The 20,495-nt window shown below is 45.5% G+C and overlaps 2 protein-coding genes across 2 annotated transcripts in view; one reads left to right on the forward strand and one right to left on the reverse strand.

Moving 5' to 3' along the window:
* Nucleotides 1–372: 372 nt before the first annotated feature.
* Nucleotides 373–3,463, reverse strand: LOC121922701. Its single transcript, XM_042452421.1, has 3 exons — nt 2,520–3,463; nt 1,439–1,633; nt 373–1,081 (listed from the first exon to the last, which is right to left on the reverse strand). The coding sequence occupies exons 1-3, from the start codon at nt 3,013–3,015 to the stop codon at nt 549–551; spliced, it is 1,224 nt and encodes a 407-aa protein (XP_042308355.1). The 5' UTR covers nt 3,016–3,463; the 3' UTR covers nt 373–548.
* A 234-nt stretch (nt 3,464–3,697) lies between these two features.
* Nucleotides 3,698–20,495, forward strand: part of G6PD (glucose-6-phosphate dehydrogenase) — a 21,936-nt gene continuing 5,138 nt past the window's right edge. The window contains exons 1-10 of the mRNA XM_042452416.1: nt 3,698–3,812; nt 6,146–6,300; nt 15,698–15,735; nt 15,842–15,950; nt 16,197–16,414; nt 16,987–17,145; nt 17,450–17,575; nt 18,730–18,823; nt 19,750–19,936; nt 20,092–20,327. Of these exons, the coding sequence (XP_042308350.1) occupies nt 3,713–3,812; nt 6,146–6,300; nt 15,698–15,735; nt 15,842–15,950; nt 16,197–16,414; nt 16,987–17,145; nt 17,450–17,575; nt 18,730–18,823; nt 19,750–19,936; nt 20,092–20,327 (1,422 nt within the window). The 5' untranslated portion in view covers nt 3,698–3,712. The remainder of the gene's footprint in view (nt 3,813–6,145; nt 6,301–15,697; nt 15,736–15,841; nt 15,951–16,196; nt 16,415–16,986; nt 17,146–17,449; nt 17,576–18,729; nt 18,824–19,749; nt 19,937–20,091; nt 20,328–20,495) is intronic.

The following is a 20,495-nucleotide window of genomic DNA, read 5'->3' on the forward strand; positions in this document are numbered from 1 at the left end:
CAGCAATTTTTTCACGTGTCCTCCACTTTTTAAAAAAAAGTGTCCACCATTTGAAAATGTTGTCCTACATTTGTCCCAGTTTATTTATTTAAATTTTTTAAAAATTATTTAATTATTTATTTTTTGGCTTCGGCCCCCCAGTTGTCTGAGGGACAGCAACCCGGCCCCTGGCTCAAAAAGGTTGCCTACCCCTGGAGAAGACTATGGAAGGTCAGATGTACCAACTCCAAAATACTGTGCACACCCTTCTGGAGCACTTTGGCCCCCATCAGCCCTGAGACCCTACTTGCACCTACCCTCTCCCCAAACACTCCAACCCCCACCCCCTTTGCCCAAAACATGTAAATACTTGGAAAATAGTTCTTAATAAAATGTTTTTATTTTTCTTAAAATGACATCCTCTTTGTATATACGCATGGGCAGTGGGTCATAGTAGCAAAGGAGGCCAGGGAGGCAGGTATGGTGAGGGTAGTCAGGGATAGGCTAGTGTGTGGCGGGGGAAGGTGCTGGCAAGGACGCTGGTGGTGGCTCTGGGTGTGACAGCCATGTCACTGGGGATGGGTACTGGGTCGTCTGCCTCTTCTAGCTGTCCTCCCCTGTCGGGAAACTGGCCTTCTCACTTGGGGGTGGGAAGGGGGCTCTTCCTCAGCCAGTGCACTCAGGAGGCTGGCAGATTCCTCAAGGGGGGAATCCTGGGTGTACACCTCCATAGTGTCCTCCTCCTCCTCCTCGTCTTCAGGAGTGTCCCTTCTCCCTGTCCCCTGGCCTACAGCCCCCTCTCTGTCACCCTGGACTGGCCTCATGACTTCCACAAGGGTGGCCAGCAGAGCAGTCTGGGCCTCCAGGGTGGCACTGAGGCGTTCCTGCTGCTGGAGGGATCTCTCAACCACCATCCTGTGGCGCTCCCCCTCCCGCTCCAGATGTGCAAGGAGTTTCCTCATGTTTTCTGAGTTTTGTTCCATGAGGCGATCAATGGCACTAGCAGCCGCCATTGCTGCTGGCCCACGCACCCTCCTTCTTTGGAACTCAGTCAGGTGGGCCACCGGGTGCTGTCTGGCTATATGGCTTGGTCCTTCTTGGTCTGTAGGACATAGAACACGGCACTGGTTAACCACGAAAAATACTCCAGGGTCTGGGGGGAGGGGTAACTGCAAGGGAGGGTTGGTTAGGGGGCCTGGGTCCATGCAGCCGGCACTCATGCAAGGACACATACAACCATGCACCCCCACGAACACTACCCCTGGAGGCCCCGGAGCATAGCAGGACGTAATGGCAGTGTGCTGTTAGTAGCAGAATGTGCACATCAATCCCCTTACAGGCCACTATTACAAGCATCCATGCATACATGCAACATGGTGCATTTGTTGTCATTTTCAAGGAACGGGTGTACCATGCATGGCCACTGCTGCATGCCACAGCAGCTCAGATTTGCCCTCACCTGGCCTCTCTTCGTCCTGGCTGTCATCGCTGGCTGCCGTGGCGGCCTGCTGGAGAGGTGAGCGGTCCCGGTGGTTAATGGACCTGGAGGATGCGGAGGTCCGCTCTCCACAATGGAATGATGGCATGGAGGAGGTGTCCAAAGCTCTCTGACTGGCGGACGTCTCATCCGAGTCCGGGAGGTCTTCCTGTTCACCTGTGCAATGAGGGATGCAGTTCATGGCTGCCCCATGCCCACCCTAGAGCCATGATCCTCCTGCTCATTGATGTAGTTCGCCCCAAACGTCCCTCCTATGCCTGCCTGTTTTAAAATTGTAAAATTTAAATTTAAACTGGCTTATTTTACGTTTATCTATTTTAAATATTTAATGAATTTAAACTGGAATTTGATGTTTGTGTTTTAGTTAACGGAAGAGGGATGGAATTTTAATTTGTATACGTTAAGTATTGTTAAGGAATTTTATGTAAATCGTTTATGTATTTGTTTATGTAATTTTGTAAACTGCCTTGATCCTTTGCAAAGGCGGTACAGTATATACACTCCTCCCTCTATATTTGTGGCTTTGATTATTCAGGGATTTGATTAATACGTTCTCTCTAGGAATATCTAGGTTCTCCAATGTGCAACTCTACGGTCAACTTTAATTAAAAGTTGCACTGAAAGACCAAGAGATTCCTAGAGTCTGCTCTTCCTTTACGTGGGGGATCTGTTCCGGCCCCCCCCCCATGTAAAGAGAGTTCCGCCTATGCCCAGGCCCCATTGAAATGAATGGGTCTCGTGCACGTGGCGGTGTGAATGCACCACAGGCACGCATGCCATTACCCCTTATGGGGCACGCCGTCCCTTTTCCCAGTGCAAATTTCATCGTATGCTGAAATCTGCGTATGACGTGGGCACACTGTACTAGGCATTTGTAGCTCCTCCAGCGCAGTTCTAAGGTCAGTGTCTGTCGGACGTTGACCACGTAGTTGCAACTGGAAGACCTATAGATTTCTAGAGAGGTGTCCTCTCAGGTAAAAACATAGTGTTTTTGTTATTTGTGGCCCTCCCATGCCTTCCCCGGGGCCCTGGTACGTGTTACCTGGAGCGGTCTCCAAAATCTCCTGGGATCCTCCGGCCTCGAGGGAGTCCTCCCCGCCTTCATTTTTGACTTCCTGGCCAACTAGGACCCGGGTGATTTCGTAGCCGGTGTCCACTGTGCTGGGTCTGGAATCGGGAGAAAGGAAGGCGTGGAGCTCCTTGAAAAAGGGCATGGTGGGAGCGCCCCGTCCCGCGCGCGATTGGTACTGCTCCCTCGCCTTCTGGTAGTCCCCCTTGAGGGTTTTGCACTTCCTGCGGCACTCCTCCGCCGTGCGCTGGTGGCCCTTGGCCCGCATGGCTTCCGCCACCTCGTTGTAGGTCTCTATGTTGCGGTGGAACTGCTTCAGCTTTTCCAGCACGATCGGTTGGCCCCATAGGGCGATAAGGTCCGCCGTCTCTGCGTAGGTCCAGGACACCCCTCTTCCTCTTTTTGGCTGGCTCACGGGCAACTCGGTCATCGCGGTCCCCGATCCAGGCGGCAGGCCCTGGCCGTGCATCAGGACGACGGTGCGCACGTGCGGAGGGACGCCCAGGGCGAAGGCGCCGGGACGGGCGTGCGGTTCCAGCTTGGAAGCGGAACGGGGAACTCCCCGCCACTGGGATATCCAGCAGATATACTATAGCTATATTAGACCTAACTTTGGTCTTTTCACTACAACTCCCAGGATTCCCGTCTGTTAGCCAGGATGGCTGAGGATTCTGGGAGCTGACGTCCAGAACTCAAAGGAACCACTGCACTAGAAAGAGCGTCCTTTACTCCTGTACTTCCGTGCAATATCAGGCTCAGGATGGAGCTCTCCCTTGGGGCTGCTCTGGCGTCGGGGCGTTTACACTCAGAGCCCAAGGCCTTTGTAGGATTACTCCGGATTCTGTTTAGGCCGCACTTTCCTGCTTAGCGCGGCCTCAGCGCAGCTTCCGGCCGCTTCGGGGGCGTGCGTCAAATCGAAGCCACGCCCCCTTGAAAGCGACCGGAAGCCGCTTTATCCAACTTCTGTGTTTGTGTGTGTGTTCCATGCCCCAGAGGAGGCAGCGTGAGGGAACCGGCTGCGCATTATCTCTGGCCTCTTCCTATTGGTCCTCAGCCTCGCTGAGCCGAATGGGTCGGCGCCTCCCATTGGGCGTGGCCTGGAGCCGGTGGGGGCAGCTGTCACTAGCTGCAAGAAGAGGCCGGCAGCAAGGCAGGAGGGGCGGGGAATGGGGAGCCGCGCCAGTGTGAGCGGAGAGCGCCTCGGGGAGCAGCAGCAGGCGCAGGAAGAAGGGCGGCGGCAGCAGCAGCAGCAGCAGCAGGGGGAAGGTAACGGCAGGGAAGGGAAGGGGGCTGGAGGAGGGGAAGGAGAAAGAGGGGCTGGGGGTCAAGGGATGAGTGTGGGGAGGCCATGTGGAGATTGAAGAATGGGGGCTGGAGGTTGAGAGGTGGGTTGTGGGGGGACATTTGGGGCTAGGGCCCGAGGAAGGTCCCTGGGGGTCAAGGCGTGGGGGGCATGTGGGCCTGAAAAAGAGGGGCTGGGGACCAAGCAGGGTCCTGAGTGTAAAGGGGTGAGTTGTGGGGGGACTCGTGTGTGGATGATGAAGAGTTCCTGGGTGTAAAGAGGTTGTGAATGTATGTCTGGGGAGAACAAAAAAAAGGCGGGGCTGAGAGATGGTGTTTATGGGGACATGTGGGGATTGAAAAGAGGGTCTGGGGCTTGAGGAGGGTCTCTGAGCGTAAAGGGGTGACTGGGGGGGTGAGGACACGTGGGGATGAAAAAGAGGGGCTGGGGGTCGAGGAGGGTCCTGAGTAAAGGGGTGGTGTGGGGAGGTCATCTGGGTATGAAAAATGGGGGCTTGAGGTTGAGAGGTGGGTTGTGGGGGACATTTGGGAGGAAGAGAGGGGCTGGGATTGAGGAGAGTTCTGGATGTAAAGGGATGTGGGGATGAAGAGAGGGGCTGGGGTCAAGGAGGGTTCCTGAATGTAAAGGGTGAGTTGGGATGAAGAGAAGGGCTGAGGCTTGAGGAGAGTTCATGGGTATAAAGAGTGGTGGGGAGGATATGGGATGAAAAAGAGGGTTGGGGGTCGAGGAGGGTCCCTGGGTGTAAACAGGTGAGTTGTGGGGGACGTGTGGGGATGAAATAGAGGGGCTGGGGGTTGTTGAGAACTGTGGTGCGCTTGTGGGGATGGGGGTCAAAGAGGGTCTCTGGGTATAAAGAGGTGAATTGTGGGGATGAAGAGAGGGGCTGGGGGTCAAGGAGGGTCTCTGCCTGTAAACAGGTGAGTTGTGAGGGATGTGTAGGGATGAAAAAGAGGGGCTGGGGCTTGAGGAAGCTCCCTGGGTGTAGAGGGGTGAATTGTGGGGGGACACGTGGGGGTGAACAAGAGGGGCTGGAGATCAAGGAGGGTCCCTGAGTGTAAAGAAGTGAGTATGGAGTATGTGGGGATGAATAAGAAGGGCTGGGGGTTGAGAAGTGTCCCTGGGTATGGGGTGTCTGGAAGAAAGAGCCAGAGGTGAAGGGGGTGCTTGAAGGTGCACAGTGGAGGAAGAGCTGTATGTCTATGGGATGGGAGAGTGCTGGCTGCAAGGGGGCCTAGGTTGAGGTAGGAGAGTAAGGAGGTTACCCAGATATATGCTCCCCTGTTTTGTTTCTGGGATCCATGCACACACTGCTCTACATGTGCCAGCCTGCACTAACTCTCTCATGGGGCAGGAGCTGGAGAATGAGGAACAATGGCATTCAGTGGAGCTGGGTGAGGAAAGGGAGAATAAACAGAGGATGGAACAGGGTCAGGAGGAGGTTGTGGGGAGGGATCAAACAGGTGCACAAAGGGAGTGAGGTTCAGGAGCAACTAGATCTACAGAAGGTGGAGTTAGACCGCTCCCATCCTCCCTGGTTCCACGTTCTGGAATGAACCCTTGCCATGCACCAGCTGTGTGAACAGCTCTTTGCTGCTTCTGTCTGCTGGTCTGCTGCAGCTTGGGAGCACCTGCCCAGGTGCTCTGTTTGACTTTCTAGCCTATGCAATTCTGAAAACATCCCCTTGAAATGTATCATTTCAGTATGCTGATACTGCATTGTAGTATCAACTGGTAGATACTGGTAGGCAGAATGTGGGAAAGTTAACTTTCTTTCAGACTACAGTTCCCAGAATACCCAGCAAATGCCCATGCTGGCTGGGGATTTTGGAATATGTAGTCCAGAAAATTAATTTTTGGTGTCTTTGTCAGCATCTGCTCAAAATCTTTTTTTAGTGCTTTCTTTTTTTCTTCTTTCATCCCCTCTTTTTTACTTGTCACTTTTTAGAGTTTGTGGGCTGTCCTTTAAAAAGAGATTGTTTGCATAAGGTGCTCCAAAAGCCCCGTTTTAAGGTAAAAATGCTATTAATAAAATATTAGTGAATAAAATAAACACTTGCATACTTCCTCCTGTCAGAACCACTTGCCACAAGCTAAGTTGAATTAACTTGCAGCAAGTTGAAACTTATGCCTTGGAGACCAATTGAGCATTGTTAACCTATCTGACACCCATCTATCTCTATTTGTGTCCTGGAAGGAGAGTTGCTTACCTAGGCAGCACTTTCAGGTTGGAGCAGGGAGGAAAGACAAGACAAGAAGGTAGGAGGAGCCTTACCTGTCCAGCCCATTTTCTCCTCAGGAAACAACAAAGCTGCCAACATGAGTCGGATCCCTCGACAACCGCAGGAGGAGCTTACCCAAGCAGACATCTGTGGGATGCTTCGAGAAGAGCTGTGCCAAGGGAATGACTTCCTCAAGTCAGATACCCACATCTTCATCATCTTGGGGGCTTCGGTGAGTTTTCTTTCTTTTGAGACAAGCTGGGCATCATGAAGAATGTATACCACCCTGAGACCATAGGCATCTTGGTCTTTTAAGGCAAGTTGTAAGAGTTGTGTGGCCCTGTAGTTATTTGTGGACTGTAACACCTGTTAGCCCTAAGCAACATTGCCAGATGTGAGGCGTACTGAGAATTTCAGTTCAACAATATCTGGAGAGCTAAACAATTTCTACCACTGTTTTAGGTATTTGGGTATTTTGAACTGATATGTTATAAATTATCTGGAGAAAAACTTCTCAAAGTAGCAAACCACAGAAAGGGAATCTGGGTGAGAAAGCGGCTGTATAATCAGCTATTAAAACTACAAGTCTTTCTAAAGGAAAGGTTAGGTGGTGGTGATATGAAGGAAAGAGGAGCTCCCTTTCAGTTCAACATATGCACTGCAGAGAATTGGTTCCCAGATCTTCTCATGGGTGGTATTAATGCTAATTTCTTATTAGGTCTGAGATTATTTTCTGTTTGAGACACTCATGAGATTTTTGTGCTCAGTGCATTTGGAGTTTTTATTCTGTCAACAGAATAATAAAAGCAATAACTATAAAAAGGAATAGACAGAGAAAAATAACCTGTGAGACTTTTGACATGAAAGAGTTGCCAGAGAATGTACTAACTTGTATTTTGATTCACTAGTATTCACTACTGTGTTTGAAGTTTTTGAGTCACCATAAGTTGGTACAAGAGCATCTATTTCTTCTCCACCTTTCCTTTTTTCCCCCTCTCCTTTTCAAACATTCATCTTGATGAAAAAAAATTGAATGACCTGGTGGACTTCACCTGCATTTTCAAATACAAATTGGATCATTTGAAAGAATGAATGTCACACACTGTATAATTGTTAGCTCTAGAAATGGTTATAGATTCCCTCTAGTTTTTCCCCTCTAGAAGTGAGAAGCTTGGTGAACTCTTTGAGGCAGAATTTTATGGGCCATGTGGCTACTGTCAAAAATGGCATATCTGTAACAAGTTTTCTCCCTAAAATGTAGGATCACTTACCATGTGCTCTTATGACTTTATGCATTTCTGTGTAAGCAGCACCCAACTATATAGGAGGAACAGAAGTATGTGATCTTCTATGTTACATAGGAGGGAAAATTTAACATAGAGGATGTATTCACATATGACTGTAATGCATAGTTTTTGTTAGCCATGATTTATCACAAAGTGCATAAGGGATGACCAAACAAATAATGGTGTCTTCTCCATTTCTGACTTCTGTTGTTTTTGCCAGCTTTTATGGTGGGCAACTGAAGAAGCAAGTCAGGCAAGCCATAATTGTAGGTTCAGGTGTTACAACAAGTTGTGGTTTAAACAACAGAGTACATAACCCACTAACAAGCCATAGGTTCAGGATATGGTTTAAGTTCAGGTCATGGCTTATGGCTGATTAACAGACTGTTGTTTGTTACTAGAGCTGGGTTGCAAAACTCAATAAAATAGATTGCAATGAATTACAGTTGCCTTTCTGTTTTTGTGGGGGATCTGTTCCGAACCTCTCCCCGGGTGAAAATTGAAATTCGCCTATATTCAAGCTTCATTAGCTTGAATGGTGATGCACACCCCATTTTGTCCCCCTCCATTTGCCACCCACAAACAGGCAAGTCCATGAAAACAGAGGAGCAACTGTACATTATGGCATTACTATAAAGATTATAAACAGGGCCTGTAGATCCAGAGAATTATCTTTTACATTTTATTCCTTTACAGAGCTCTTTCCTGTCACTGCACTGTCTCTGTTGATCTCTCTTCTGTCTTCTTCTTCCATCTTTTTTGTCACTGTGGTACCCAGGGTAGATGGATATGGCATCTTCCTGTCCAGAGCTGGGTTACACAGTGATACAGGATTTGTGTCTGGTGACAGGCTGCTGGTGTGGCCTAAATACCAGAAACAGGTTGAACAGCTATGCTGCCCTGAAGCAAACCATGACTTGTCTTCCTGCCCCTTGTGCAAGTGTCTCCTTGAGGTCAGATGCGGTTGGGTAACCCAGCTGCATGCTTAGTGCACAGTGTGTAATCACCCTCTCTTTTGGTCCAAGGGTGGGGGTGTTTCTGAGCATGCTTGAGGGGGTAGGTAGCTAATCCTGACATATCTTCTTGGGTTTAGTAATGTGTCAGTAATCTGGGGCCAGTAAAGATCAGCGTAAAGGAGCTTGGTTCCCTGGGTGGATTTGTTTATCAGTCTGTCTCCTTGTAATTGCAAAGGGTTATCTGCTGATAGTGTAAGGATTTTTTCCCCTAGTGGAGAGCAATTTCTATAGAAATACAACCTACTATCCTCACAAAACCAAGCACTTGAGAATGTGCCCTTGATTTATTCCCTGTATTGTATATTTGTGTACTCTGGTTTGGATTCATATGCAGAGCTACATGTATTTTTTTAATTTGAGACACAGTGAAGAAATTCAATAGATACCATCATATTGTGGGCTATCTGAATAAGGTTCACTGGTGTTTCAGTGATAACACTATAAAATATTACTCTTAAAAGCTTTATCTATCTTTTTATTGCATCCTGTGGAGGCAATCAAGGGAGATGTAGACTATCTTTAATTTAAAAATAGAGATACTGAGACTTAGAGGAGTATTTATGTATACTGTAGAATAGTGTTCCCAACCCCCTTACACTTTGGCGAATTGTACATGGCTGCTAAGAAAATCTGTGGTATGTTTTTGAGTGGTGCTTCCTCCAGTTTCTCCTTCTGTAGTGCTGTAGCCTTCAACTGGTTGGGCCACTCGCCGAGCGGCTCCAGTTCACCACAAGAATAGAGAACAAACATCTCACTGTATGCAGGGGGGCAGGGAGTAGGCAACACAGCTTCAGCAAAAGCAGAAACACTAGCATTTGCTGAATCACTAGAGAGGAAGGTGTGGTGTTCAGCTAAGGTGAGATGGGGCAGGCACCAGCCCTCCCCTGTTTCTTCTTCAGCAGATGAATATACTTCCATATACTGTACTTCATAACTTATGAATTGTAGCTCATTAGAGCAGGCAGTTGTTCTGGGGGAAAGCAGGGGCTATTTCTTCAAAGATACCTTCACACTCCCTTTGCGCAATGGTTGGTGGTAGTGGTCCCATCCTTTACTCTCAGATGCATCAGCTATCTGCAGGGGTTGGTGTAAGCTCAAGTATCCAGCCTGTTTGGTTTGAAAGCATATAAACAGCAAAATTAGAAGCATCAAGGCTGATAAAACCTGACTTTCCAGATCCTTGATCTTTTCTAGTTGGTCTAGTGCCTTAGAAGCAACTGACTAACTGCTTCAAAGCACTGAGTGCCTAAATGTCATGGACTAACAGGATTTGGGAGAATTTGCTGTAATTGTACCTAACAGCAAGTGCAGCACAAACTCTGCAATCTGTTTAAAAACTGTAAACAATACCTTTTAAATGATGTATTTCCTGATTTTGAGGCCTACTCTGCTGGTTGTCATTCCTACCAAGGAATCTGCCCTACTTATGTCTACCATGAACCATTCCGATGGGAGGACTGACACTATCAAATACTTCACACAGGCACACGCTTATGCATACCCAAAAGATCCCTGTGTATAGAAAGTCCATGTGTAAAGAAGAAGGCTAAGATACCCTTCTCCCTGGTTTGCAAGTTTTCTATATCATTACCGTATATACTTAACATTCAAAACCTGGAATGATTACTATAAGTGATTTTTATCCTTTCTTTAAGGTGGGGAGAATGACTTTACACTGGGATTGCAGATTTGGCAGCTAACTGTTTGTGAGCTGTCTTGGGTCCAGGTTAAGAGAAAGGTGGCATATAAATAAGATAAAATAAAATAAACTTGTTTTCAGTAGGACTGCAGTCAGTTTAATGAAGGTTTAGTTGCTTAGGCATCTTTCTTTTAATCAGGTAAAAATGAACTGTACATAATACCCAGAACTCAATATGGCTAGATACAGGGTACCTAAAACTTAACCTATCAGTCGAAACACCCATTATTAAGAAGTTATCTTTAACATTGGCCTTTTGTGTTCTCATACCATATCTTATGGTAACATGCAAATAACAAATAAACAACAAGCACCCTGTTCACAGCATAACTAATTAAAATTGGCCACTTCCCCTTAATTAGCAATTAAACCGATTAAAGCTTGCAGCCCTGGTATCCAGCTGCTGAACTCTAGAGCCTCCTCTTGCTAAGGAGCCATGGAAAGCAGGCTAAGCTGCTGGTGGCTCTCCAGGAGGTTCTTAGTGAAGGAATTAGATCCCTTGACCTGTGTAGGCAGCGACTGCACCTAGAAACTGAGTTATACACATACCCCAACCAGCTGCAAACCTTATGTGCCCTGGCTATTTCACACCTTTTTCACTCAGGTCACTGCTGATTTCTCAGTGTTTACACTAGATAAAGAGCTTCCAGCCCTGGATGAATATAGACAAAGTTGGAGGTTACTACAGATCAGTCTACATCTAGGTGAGGTTGGTGAAAGCAAAAAAAAAAAAAAAAAAAAAAAAAAAGCCTTGTAGATCTGGGATGCATGGGGATCAGGGAAAGCCTTGGGTGTGGATGTTTCAGAATCCATAGGCAGTCAAAAGGGGACAGGCTGCAGGCACAAAAGATGGACTAAGAATCTATACTTTTGCTCCCACATTTGCAGTGCTATCAATAATGGGGTAGATAACAGTGTGCTCACATGGCAAGGTTTGGGACTTTGTGGGTGGGTGGGAGAAGTAAAAGCAACAATCTCCCCAGAGTCAAAGTGTAATCAAATACATAGCATGGGAGAGATTGGCACTAGTAGCATGTGCAGACTGTTGTAATGTTGGGAAGAGATCCCAATATGACCAATCCTTTCAGTGCAACAATAGGAGGTGGTTTGGCTCTTTTTGTTGTCCCATGTGCCCAATGCTGAAGATATAATAGAGAGAAAGCAGTGGACTTTGCCTTTTACTATGGAGCCTTATATAACCAAGTAAGGATTGATGAATGCCAGGGATTCAGATCCCATCTGTGAGAACAGAAAATGTAGGTAGGATGTTTCAGTACATCATTGTGTGCTCCCTATCTTGACTGATTTGGCTTTACCTACATGTGTCTGTATATGTCAGGGGTAGGCAACCTGCGGCCCGCGGGCCGGATGCGGCCCGGCGAGGCCTTGGGACCGGCCCCAGCCCGGTCCTGCCGCCGATTGCCGCCGGGGCCTTTGGGGGGCAATTGTCTATAGAAGCCTCAAAAACATGCATTTATATTAACATTTTTTAAAAAATCAGCAAATTTTTTCACATGTCCTCCATGTTTTTTAAAAAAGTGTCTTCCATTTGAAAATTTTGTCCTACATTTGTCCTGGTTTATTTATATATTTATTTTTTTAAAAAAATATTTAATTATTTATTTTTTGGCTTCGGCCCCCCAGTTGTCTGAGGGACAGCAACCCGGCCCCCAGCTCAAAAAGGTTGCCTACCCCTGGTATATGTTTTGTACTACTGCATGTAAAAATAAGCATCCAGAAATGCTGGTTTTAGTAACTATAGGTAGGGGAAATCATCAATAGGTAAGGGAACTTATTCCTTTTACCTAAACCAAGGCTCTTTGTGAAGAGAGGGTGTTGTGTACAAGACACAACTCCTCTTTGCACAGTAATACCAGGGAGGACAAGAGTAATTCAAACCCCCTCTTACATAAAGATTAGGGCGGAGTTGGGCTTAGTTGAATAGAGAGGGATTAATCTATTGCAGGTGCAAAGTTGACATAACTTAATCAAGCAAATAGGGAGTTGCCTTTGGGGCAAGGTTGATCCTGTCCTGCATCAGAGTGATGTGGCATTTTTAGCAGCACTCTGAAGGGTAGATGAAGAACTAATGCATGTGTAGTGCAATAGAACATTTCAAACAGTTGGTCTTACTGTGGAGAGGTTACCATTGTGCTCCAGGCAGCAAAATATGTTGGGCTGGCACTGCTTTCTGTGCTGCAGATGCCAGTATTAATTATTACTGGTAGAGTTTTTGTAGTGACAATGATGGCCTGAAGGCTTACATCAAACTATTGTTTGGTGGAAATGAAGCCTGGAAACTTCCCTGCCTGTGTTTAAGATGTGGAACATGGGATTTATTGAAAGAAAGAGTGAGCTTCTGAGCATGTGAATAGTGGTGCCCTTCACCACTAAATAAACATATTTGGATTAGGATGAAGATTTTCAAATGGGATCCCCAGAGAACTCTTGGAAATTCCCAACATATGAGAGACAGATCTGTTTGGCATTTTCTTGCTTGTGCAGTGAAAACATTCTGATGCTTGCAGTTGCAGTTCACCATCTGAAGGGACACACAACCTCACTCTTGAAATAAAGTGATGTTAATTCTTTGTGCATCCATCAAGGTGCTCCATTAGAATTTTCCACAATCCCATTTCCATTAAATTCACATATGGGAAAGATTTTTCCTGATCCTTCTTCCATGGCAAATTGTATTAGCCATTTACACAAGGGAAAGAGTTGTTTACGCTCTTCTGTTATGGTTTCACTTCTGCTTCTCCCAATTCATGGTTCAAGCTGGTAGACTTGTATTTGGTGCTTTCTTTCCTACCAATATTGTCATTCATCCAATTATGTGAATCTTCTTTTTGTTCTTATTTGTAAGCATTCACATTAAGAGTCCAGGTGTTCCAAATAACCATCTGCCAGTATTTTTCAGATTTCGGCTACAGATTTCAATAACTCCTATTGGGATACTTCAGGTGTTAGAATAATGTAGAAATTCTGGCAGCTTTAAAAATGTTACTAGCAGTTCTTCATGACACATGCTTTGCTGGATGTTGTATCCTTGTGCTCTGCTGTGTTGGACAGAACTGCTTCTTGCCCATATCAGCTTTGGATAAATATTAAAAAGGATGATATATAAATTCCATAAATAAACAAGTCTTGGTATTTGAATGCTTTAAAATGCCATAGTTTATTTATGGCATTTCTATACTAGACCTCATGATAATTACAAGGCTCCTTGGAGGTTCAGCATAATTGTATATCTTCTTGCAGTAACCAAGCACAGTTTGAGTGCAGACATAATACAGAATATGCATTCACATCATGTGAACATGCTCATTATGGAACTCTGTGGGAAACTGATTACAGAGATATGTATTAGCTGCACAGTTCTTTTGCCTAATAACAACCCTCCACATTTTCAGAGCCCATTAATGACTAAGCAGCTTTAGTATACAGCACGCACACACACACACACACACACCACCTGTACTCTACAGGTTTTTAGTGGAAAATATGCATGTCTGAAGCAAGTAGCCTATTCTGACAATAGAGTGAAGATTCAGCATGACAGAGGAGAGAAAGAGGTTAACAGCAAATGAAATATGAGCTGTTGCAGGCACACAAACTTGGGCTTTGTTGTATTGGGGTTGAGGTTGAAGGGCTTAAGCAAAAAGCTTTGTAGAAAAAAGGTTTTTTAAAAGAGGGATATGAAAGAAATGATATGTAGGGCACTCTGTAACCAGGATGACTAGATGTCATAAGTGCACAGGAGGACATGGCACTGCAAAATGTAGGCCATTCAAGGGAAATGTAAGACATGACCAAATAAGAGCTAAAACACTAATCTAAATGTGAATTCATGCTTCTTAGTTATGTTCAAAAGGAGCACATTTTTGAAATTCCTCTTGGACAGAAGGAAGAAATGTCAGACATGTCCTAGAAAAGGAGGCCATCTGGTCATTACCAGGAATGCAGGAGTGTGTTTGTTGTAGAGAACTGAAGTTACATTTTTGGATGGCAGTCCTTAGAATCCCCCAGCCAATTTTGCTGTTAATTTTTTAAAAGGGGGAAGAGGGCTGCAGAGTTCCTCATCACTAGCCCAAGTGGTCAAAACCCAGCGATCTGTATTTCTTTGTGTGGCCTATTCTTCTCTTTCTCTCTCTGCTTCCCTTGTCTTTAGGTGGCTGTTGTGAGGACTATCTCACTCTACAAACTTCTCTGTGGCCTCGCAGCCCCAGTCAGCCCTGTTGCAAGTGGTCCTCACGCCACCACCTTGTTGCTTCAGTCCATTCTGTTGTTTAGCAACCAGACAGCTGACTCACTGATAACTCCCACTTGTTCGATGGATGGTGTGAGGAGCTGGGCTGTGGGCCCACAGGTGTGGGTGGGTGCCAGCTGTGCTAAGCTAGCATGACTGGGCATGTTTTCCCTTGGGCTTTGCACCAATGGCAATGGAGTTTGCCACCCAGGACAAAGGACAAAAGCAAGGGCTGGAGCCTTTCAGGCAGCATGGCACTGCTGGCCAGAGGGAAGGGCTATGCAGAAGGAAGGAAGGAGTGGTGCAATAGATTGTGGGTCCCAGGAGCCAATGCTTTTCTTCCTTAGTTGCTTAAACAAAATAGCTGAACTGAGCTGAGACTTTAGGTGTGAGTGAGCCTCTTGCATTTCTCACATGCCCCCACATTCTGGCTGCACAAAGTATTACCAGATCTTCCGGGAAGATATGTGGGGTGGTGGTGGGGAGTAAATGGACCTCTATGGAAGGAAAGCTGTGTGTGAACAGGAGGGCAGAACTGGATTTCTCCTTGTACTTTGTTCTATTACATTCGCTCCCAGGGCTTCCCATTTGGAAGCAGGTGGCCTATGGAAGGTTGCAGTTTGCAAATACAGTGTCAAGGTTGCCCACCCCATTCCCTGGATTTGTTGGAATGGAGATAGATGTATGTCTGCAAAGAATTAAATGACGTGCTAGTGGTTAATCCCAGTCTCCTTGTTTGTTTGTTTGTTTGTTTCAAGGATTTGTATCCTGCCTTTCTCCCACAATGGGATTAATAAATGCAATTTGTTTCATAAAAGATCAAGTAGACAGAGCATATTGTAAAGAACAAAAATAACTTTCTGGCCTTGTAGCACACTTTTTAGTGTGAATATTAAGACAAATGGTGTTCAGTTCAGCAAGTATTGCAGAATGTCATGCCTTGCCACTGTTTCAGTTGATTGCCATTGGTATGCTAATAGAAATGAATCTACTGCCTTCAGTGTGCATCCATAATCATATACTTTAGTTAGACCACTTAATACCTGTGGGTCCCTCTGAAAACAGAAATTATTATTATTTACTTATGTCCTGCCTTTCTCCCATTATAGGGACCCAAGGTAGAAATACTTCCCTTTCTCTCCTCTTTCCCCCTCTTTCTTTCTCCCCGCTCCCCTGCAAGCATTTTGGGATTTAAGACCATGTCTGAAGGAAAGGCTTGTTCTTTGAAGATAGGGACAGACATTAGAGGCTTTTTTGCTCCGGGCCTCCTGATTTCTAGCCCTATGAATGTCCACAGTTCAGTCTTTGTATTTTAGCACATTGTCTTCCGTTTGTTTAAGCACTGACAGATGGTCCCCTTTTTTGTCATGTATTTGCAGGGTGACCTCGCCAAGAAGAAGATCTATCCCACTATCTGGTAAGTTTTGTTTGCTGTCCCTCAAGGCTTCCTCTCCCCACTTCCCTCCCCACTTCTCTTCCTCTCTCCTGTTCTTGCTTGAAGACCATTATGATCTCCTGTGCAGGTGGCTATATCGTGATGGTTTGCTTCCTGATGACACTTATGTGGTAGGATATGCCCGATCCCCACTGACAGTTGCTGATATCCGCAAACAGAGCCAGCCATACCTCAAGGTGAGTGCTGCCATCTGTTACCTCAAACCACCTCAGGACTTTGCTTGTGGTTCTGAGTTTGTTGTTTTGCCAGTATGGGAGTGACAGTGGATAAGCTGATCCTCTCTTCCTTTCTCATGGGGGACAGATAGTTCCTTTCTTTAGTGACCATGGAAGGGGAAGAGGGGCACAGCTGTGAAGGATAGCAAGGAGAGGGAGCCACTCTTTTTGCAAGATAACAAAGCTTTTTATGTCATTTCATTCCAGGCCACCCCCGAAGAAGAGCAGAAACTAAATGATTTCTTTGCCCGCAACTCCTATGTGTCAGGAAAGTATGATGACAAGGCCTCATTTGAACGGCTCAATGCTCACTTGAATGCCCTTCATAATGGGGAAAAGGCAAACCGTCTCTTCTACTTGGCCCTGCCTCCCAGTGTCTATGAGCATGTCACTGCTAACATCCGGCACACCTGCATGAGCGCCATGTAAGATTCAGAGCCTGGCAAATGAATTTTAGGGAAAGAGGGAGGTGTGTGGTGGTAGGGCCAGTGGAGTGGAGTGGAGTGGAATGTGCTTGCTTTTTCATAAGAATGCAGAGAGCTCTGGGCACCACTTAAAATCAGGGCTGTTGCACTCATTGTACAAACATAGATGGTGCTGTCTGGCACAGAAAGCAGCCTCATGATGATCTCTGTATTATTTTTTAAAATAAGGATTTAGAGCATATGGATGTTTTGCTGTTATGGTTGAAAATATATTGGCAGTGCTTGATGATTTTTGGAGTGTGGCAAAGATGCTAATATAGTGATGGTGGTATAGGATTTCAGCGGTTTGCAGACTACCTCAAGGCTTTGCTGGAGCTACCAAAAACCATCATAAAATTTATACAGTACTTACAGAAATATGCTAGGTTTGCCTCTCTTTTCAGGCAGGAGTGTGTGTTAAGCAGGGTATGCATAGCATTAATTAGGTGAGGGCTCTGGGGCGTCCTTTGGCTGTATACCCACTACCCTATGTGAACCTGACCTTTCTTTCTCTCGGCCCTCCCCACCACCAGTGGCTGGAATCGTGTCATCGTGGAGAAGCCTTTTGGCAAAGACTTGGAGAGTTCCAACAAGCTATCAAATCACATCTCAGCACTTTTTAGGGAAGACCAGATCTACCGCATTGACCACTACCTGGGCAAGGAGATGGTGCAGAACCTGATGGTGCTCAGGTAAAGTAGGAATTTGGGGTGTGGCATGAGGGATTTGTGCTGGTGAGCCCATGTAGGACTCAGACCTTAGGGACCAAGAAAGAAATCATATGCACTCGAGCATGGCCCCTTTTGTTTATTCCCTAGCAGATCTGTTAAAGCTTCGTTCTTCCCATGTGGGTCAGAAGCTCCAATTGCCCTTGTGCCAAAAACCTTCCTTTTAACTCGATGTGGGGCAAGCTGTGGTTTCAATGGAAGGATTGTTGAATGGAGCACTTCTATGTTGCACCCCCTGAGGCAGGCCATCTTCTATTTCCTTTTGCAGGTTTGGGAACCGGATTTTTGGCCCTATCTGGAACCGTGACAACGTGGCCTGTGTCATCCTGACCTTCAAAGAGCCATTTGGCACAGAGGGCCGGGGTGGCTATTTTGATGAGTTTGGCATCATCCGGTGAGAAGAGTGAATGTGCTTCTTTGCCTGATGTAGTTGGGATGTGTGTGGCAACCATTGGGGCAATATAGTGAACAACAGACATGATATTCAAATGCTGTAGAAATTTGATTCATTTAACAGCAGAAAACAGGTGGTAGACCTGTGTCTAAGACATGCTTATAGGATTGTAGATTTTGGGAACAAGATGTCTGAATGCGTTCCCATGCAAGGAAAGTGTCTGGCATGTGAGGGAAGAAATGTTCTGGTCTAGTCTTCTCCCTAATACGCTAGTTTTCCTCCCACATCCATCAGTGTTCACCTACAAATCTTCAGCATCTTACTTTTTTTTTAAAGAAAAAATGGTTGTTTAAAAATATATTATTGTTGTTGTTGTATTTGTATCCCATTTTTCTCCCAGAATTGGGACCCAAATGGCTTACAGTCTAAAAACACAGTACAATTAAAGGCTTACAGAAGTGACAATTAAAATGGAATTAAACTATTGCAATATTAAAATAGTTCATTTGTTTAAAATAGAATACTGTTAAAAAGATAGAAGTATTTAAAACCATGCATATTAAAAGAATACATCACCCCTAGGGTCATCCACCAAGAAGGCCCTCTCTTGTGTCTTAGCCAGCTGTGCTTGTGATAGTGGTGGTACTGAGAGAAGGGCCTGTCTTCCATGCCTGTTGTGGGGCATATTTTGCAGAAGACAATAAAACATCTACTTGTTGCCCCAGGCCCCACATTATTTTGTGAGGCTTGCACTTACCAAAATCTGCAGTTCAGCTCTGAAATCCCCAAAAAGCTAAATTCTGTCAAATCCCACATTCTAGGCATGTTCTGTACTCTGACACACAGCCCTGCCATGTAGCCTCATGCCCATTAGGAGGCAGCCACAGGTCATTCTCTAGGCTGTTGTGCCAGAACCTCTATCTCCTGCCAGATTCCCAATGCCATGCACCATTCATGCTGGCCAAACACTTCATTTGTTACACAGACAAGAAAAGACATCATGACAAGTTGGGGTGCTGCTACCCAAGATGAATACATAAGACATATAAGGAAGGAAGTGGCAGGAGGGCTATGGGACAGAGAGTGGGGCTGTTGTGACCAGTAATTTGAATATTATTGTAGCCAATGTTGATAACCTTCTGCAACCTTTGCAGGGATGTAATGCAGAATCACCTTCTCCAGATGCTCTGCTTGGTAGCCATGGAGAAACCAGCCTCTACCAACTCCGATGATGTGCGTGATGAAAAGGTAGGGGAAAGACTGTGTTAAAGTACAGAGTGTCTGATAGAGAGCTAGTATCTGATCTCCACTCTTCTGATTGAATGCCCTTGTGCAAGTTAGTATTTTTTGTTGCTACGCTGTCAAATTGGAGTGGATGATCTACTGCTGAGAAACAGTGTTATTCACTGCTGGGAAGACTCAACAGTGTATCTCTTTAGGTTAAAAACTGAAGAGAGATTGGCCACAACCACTAAACAGATATCTGGTGCACCATAATGATGTAAGCTCTTTTCTATCAAGAGTAGATCAATTCTTTCTTAACTGGCACTGTTACAAGTGTCTCAAGATAAATAAATTTTCTCTTTAATAGGGTATGGAATTTGTGGCTTTCCAGATGTTGTCCAATGCCTATTAGTATAGCCCATGGGCAGAGATTATAGGAGCTGTAATCCAACACCTGAATCACAGAATCCTAAAAGTTTGAAAAGACCACAAGGTTCTAGCACAACAGCCTTGAGAATTAGTTGCTTCCTAGTGAGCGTGAGGTTGCAAAGCAGCACTGTGTATGAGAGTGCAGAATGGATGGTTATGAGTTCCTTATCCCTGTCATTGTCACTTTCAGGGGATTGTTTACTCTGTAAATGCACAGTCATGTGTAACAGACACACATGTGACTAGAATTCTAAAGCAGTTGAAAAGCATTCATGTGTGTCACATGTATAGTACGTGCCATTTCCTTCAATCATTGTTTTCATTTAAGAGTTGTGAAGGAGCTCTAAGTTGCCCAGAAGGAAATTCCTTTGGATGAGACAGCAGCTCTTAGCTCTCATTCCTTAGTCTGAATCAATAATGGAACAGCCCCTCTTCCTTTCCAACCCTACCCCTTGTCATCCCTTCAATTCACTTCTGCTACTATGTGAAGATGTCAGACTGTGTCCCTCTTTTTCTACCAGGTGAAGGTTCTAAAGTGCATCTCTGAGGTGCAGACTGAGAATGTGGTGCTTGGACAGTATGCTGGGAATCCTTCTGGCCAAGGGGAGGCTCAGAAGGGCTATCTAGATGATCCCACTGTCCCAGCTGGCTCTGCCACCCCTACCTTTGCTGCTGCAGTACTCTATGTAGACAATGAAAGGTGGGATGGTGAGTATGACAAGACTGGTGTAGTTGGGGAGAGGTAGGGATGTGAACACTCTAATGGGGTGCCAGACCTGCTGTGGCTGAGGAAGCACACACAGATCCTATTATTATTATTATTATTATTAGTGACTATGCATTTTTCACCATCTTCATCTTAGGAGTGCCATTTATTTTGCGCTGTGGGAAGGCACTGAATGAGCGCAAGGCAGAGGTGCGTCTTCAGTTCCGGGAGGTGCCAGGTGACATTTTCCAGCGCCAGTGCAAACGCAATGAGCTGGTGATTCGGGTACAGCCCAATGAAGCTGTCTACACTAAGATGATGACCAAGAAACCAGGGATGTTCTTCAACCCAGAAGAATCTGAACTGGACCTCACCTATGGAAATCGTTATAAGGTACCTTCACTAAGTGTGTTTTAGATGGCAAGCAAACTTGTAATTCTGAGCTAAAGTTACACTCCAGATTCTCTTGCAGAATTTTTCATTATTTGGAGTAGCACTGTAATAATAATTAATAATAATAATAATAATAATAATAATAATAATAATAATAATAATAATAAT

Source organism: Sceloporus undulatus, chromosome 2, assembly GCF_019175285.1.
Source record: "Sceloporus undulatus isolate JIND9_A2432 ecotype Alabama chromosome 2, SceUnd_v1.1, whole genome shotgun sequence".
Lineage (NCBI taxonomy): Eukaryota > Metazoa > Chordata > Lepidosauria > Squamata > Phrynosomatidae > Sceloporus > Sceloporus undulatus.

What these genes read in the sequence shown, in the direction of transcription:
- LOC121922701 (XM_042452421.1), bottom strand. Translation starts at nt 3,015, where the DNA reads ATGCACGGCCAGGGCCTGCCGCCTGGATCGGGGACCGCGATGACCGAG. An exon ending in GATTTTGGAGACCGCTCCAG is followed by an intron (nt 1,634 to 2,519) that starts GTAACACGTACC and finishes CTCATTGCACAG; the next exon opens with GTGAACAGGAAGACCTCCCG. An exon ending in CCAGGACGAAGAGAGGCCAG is followed by an intron (nt 1,082 to 1,438) that starts GTGAGGGCAAAT and finishes TATGTCCTACAG; the next exon opens with ACCAAGAAGGACCAAGCCAT.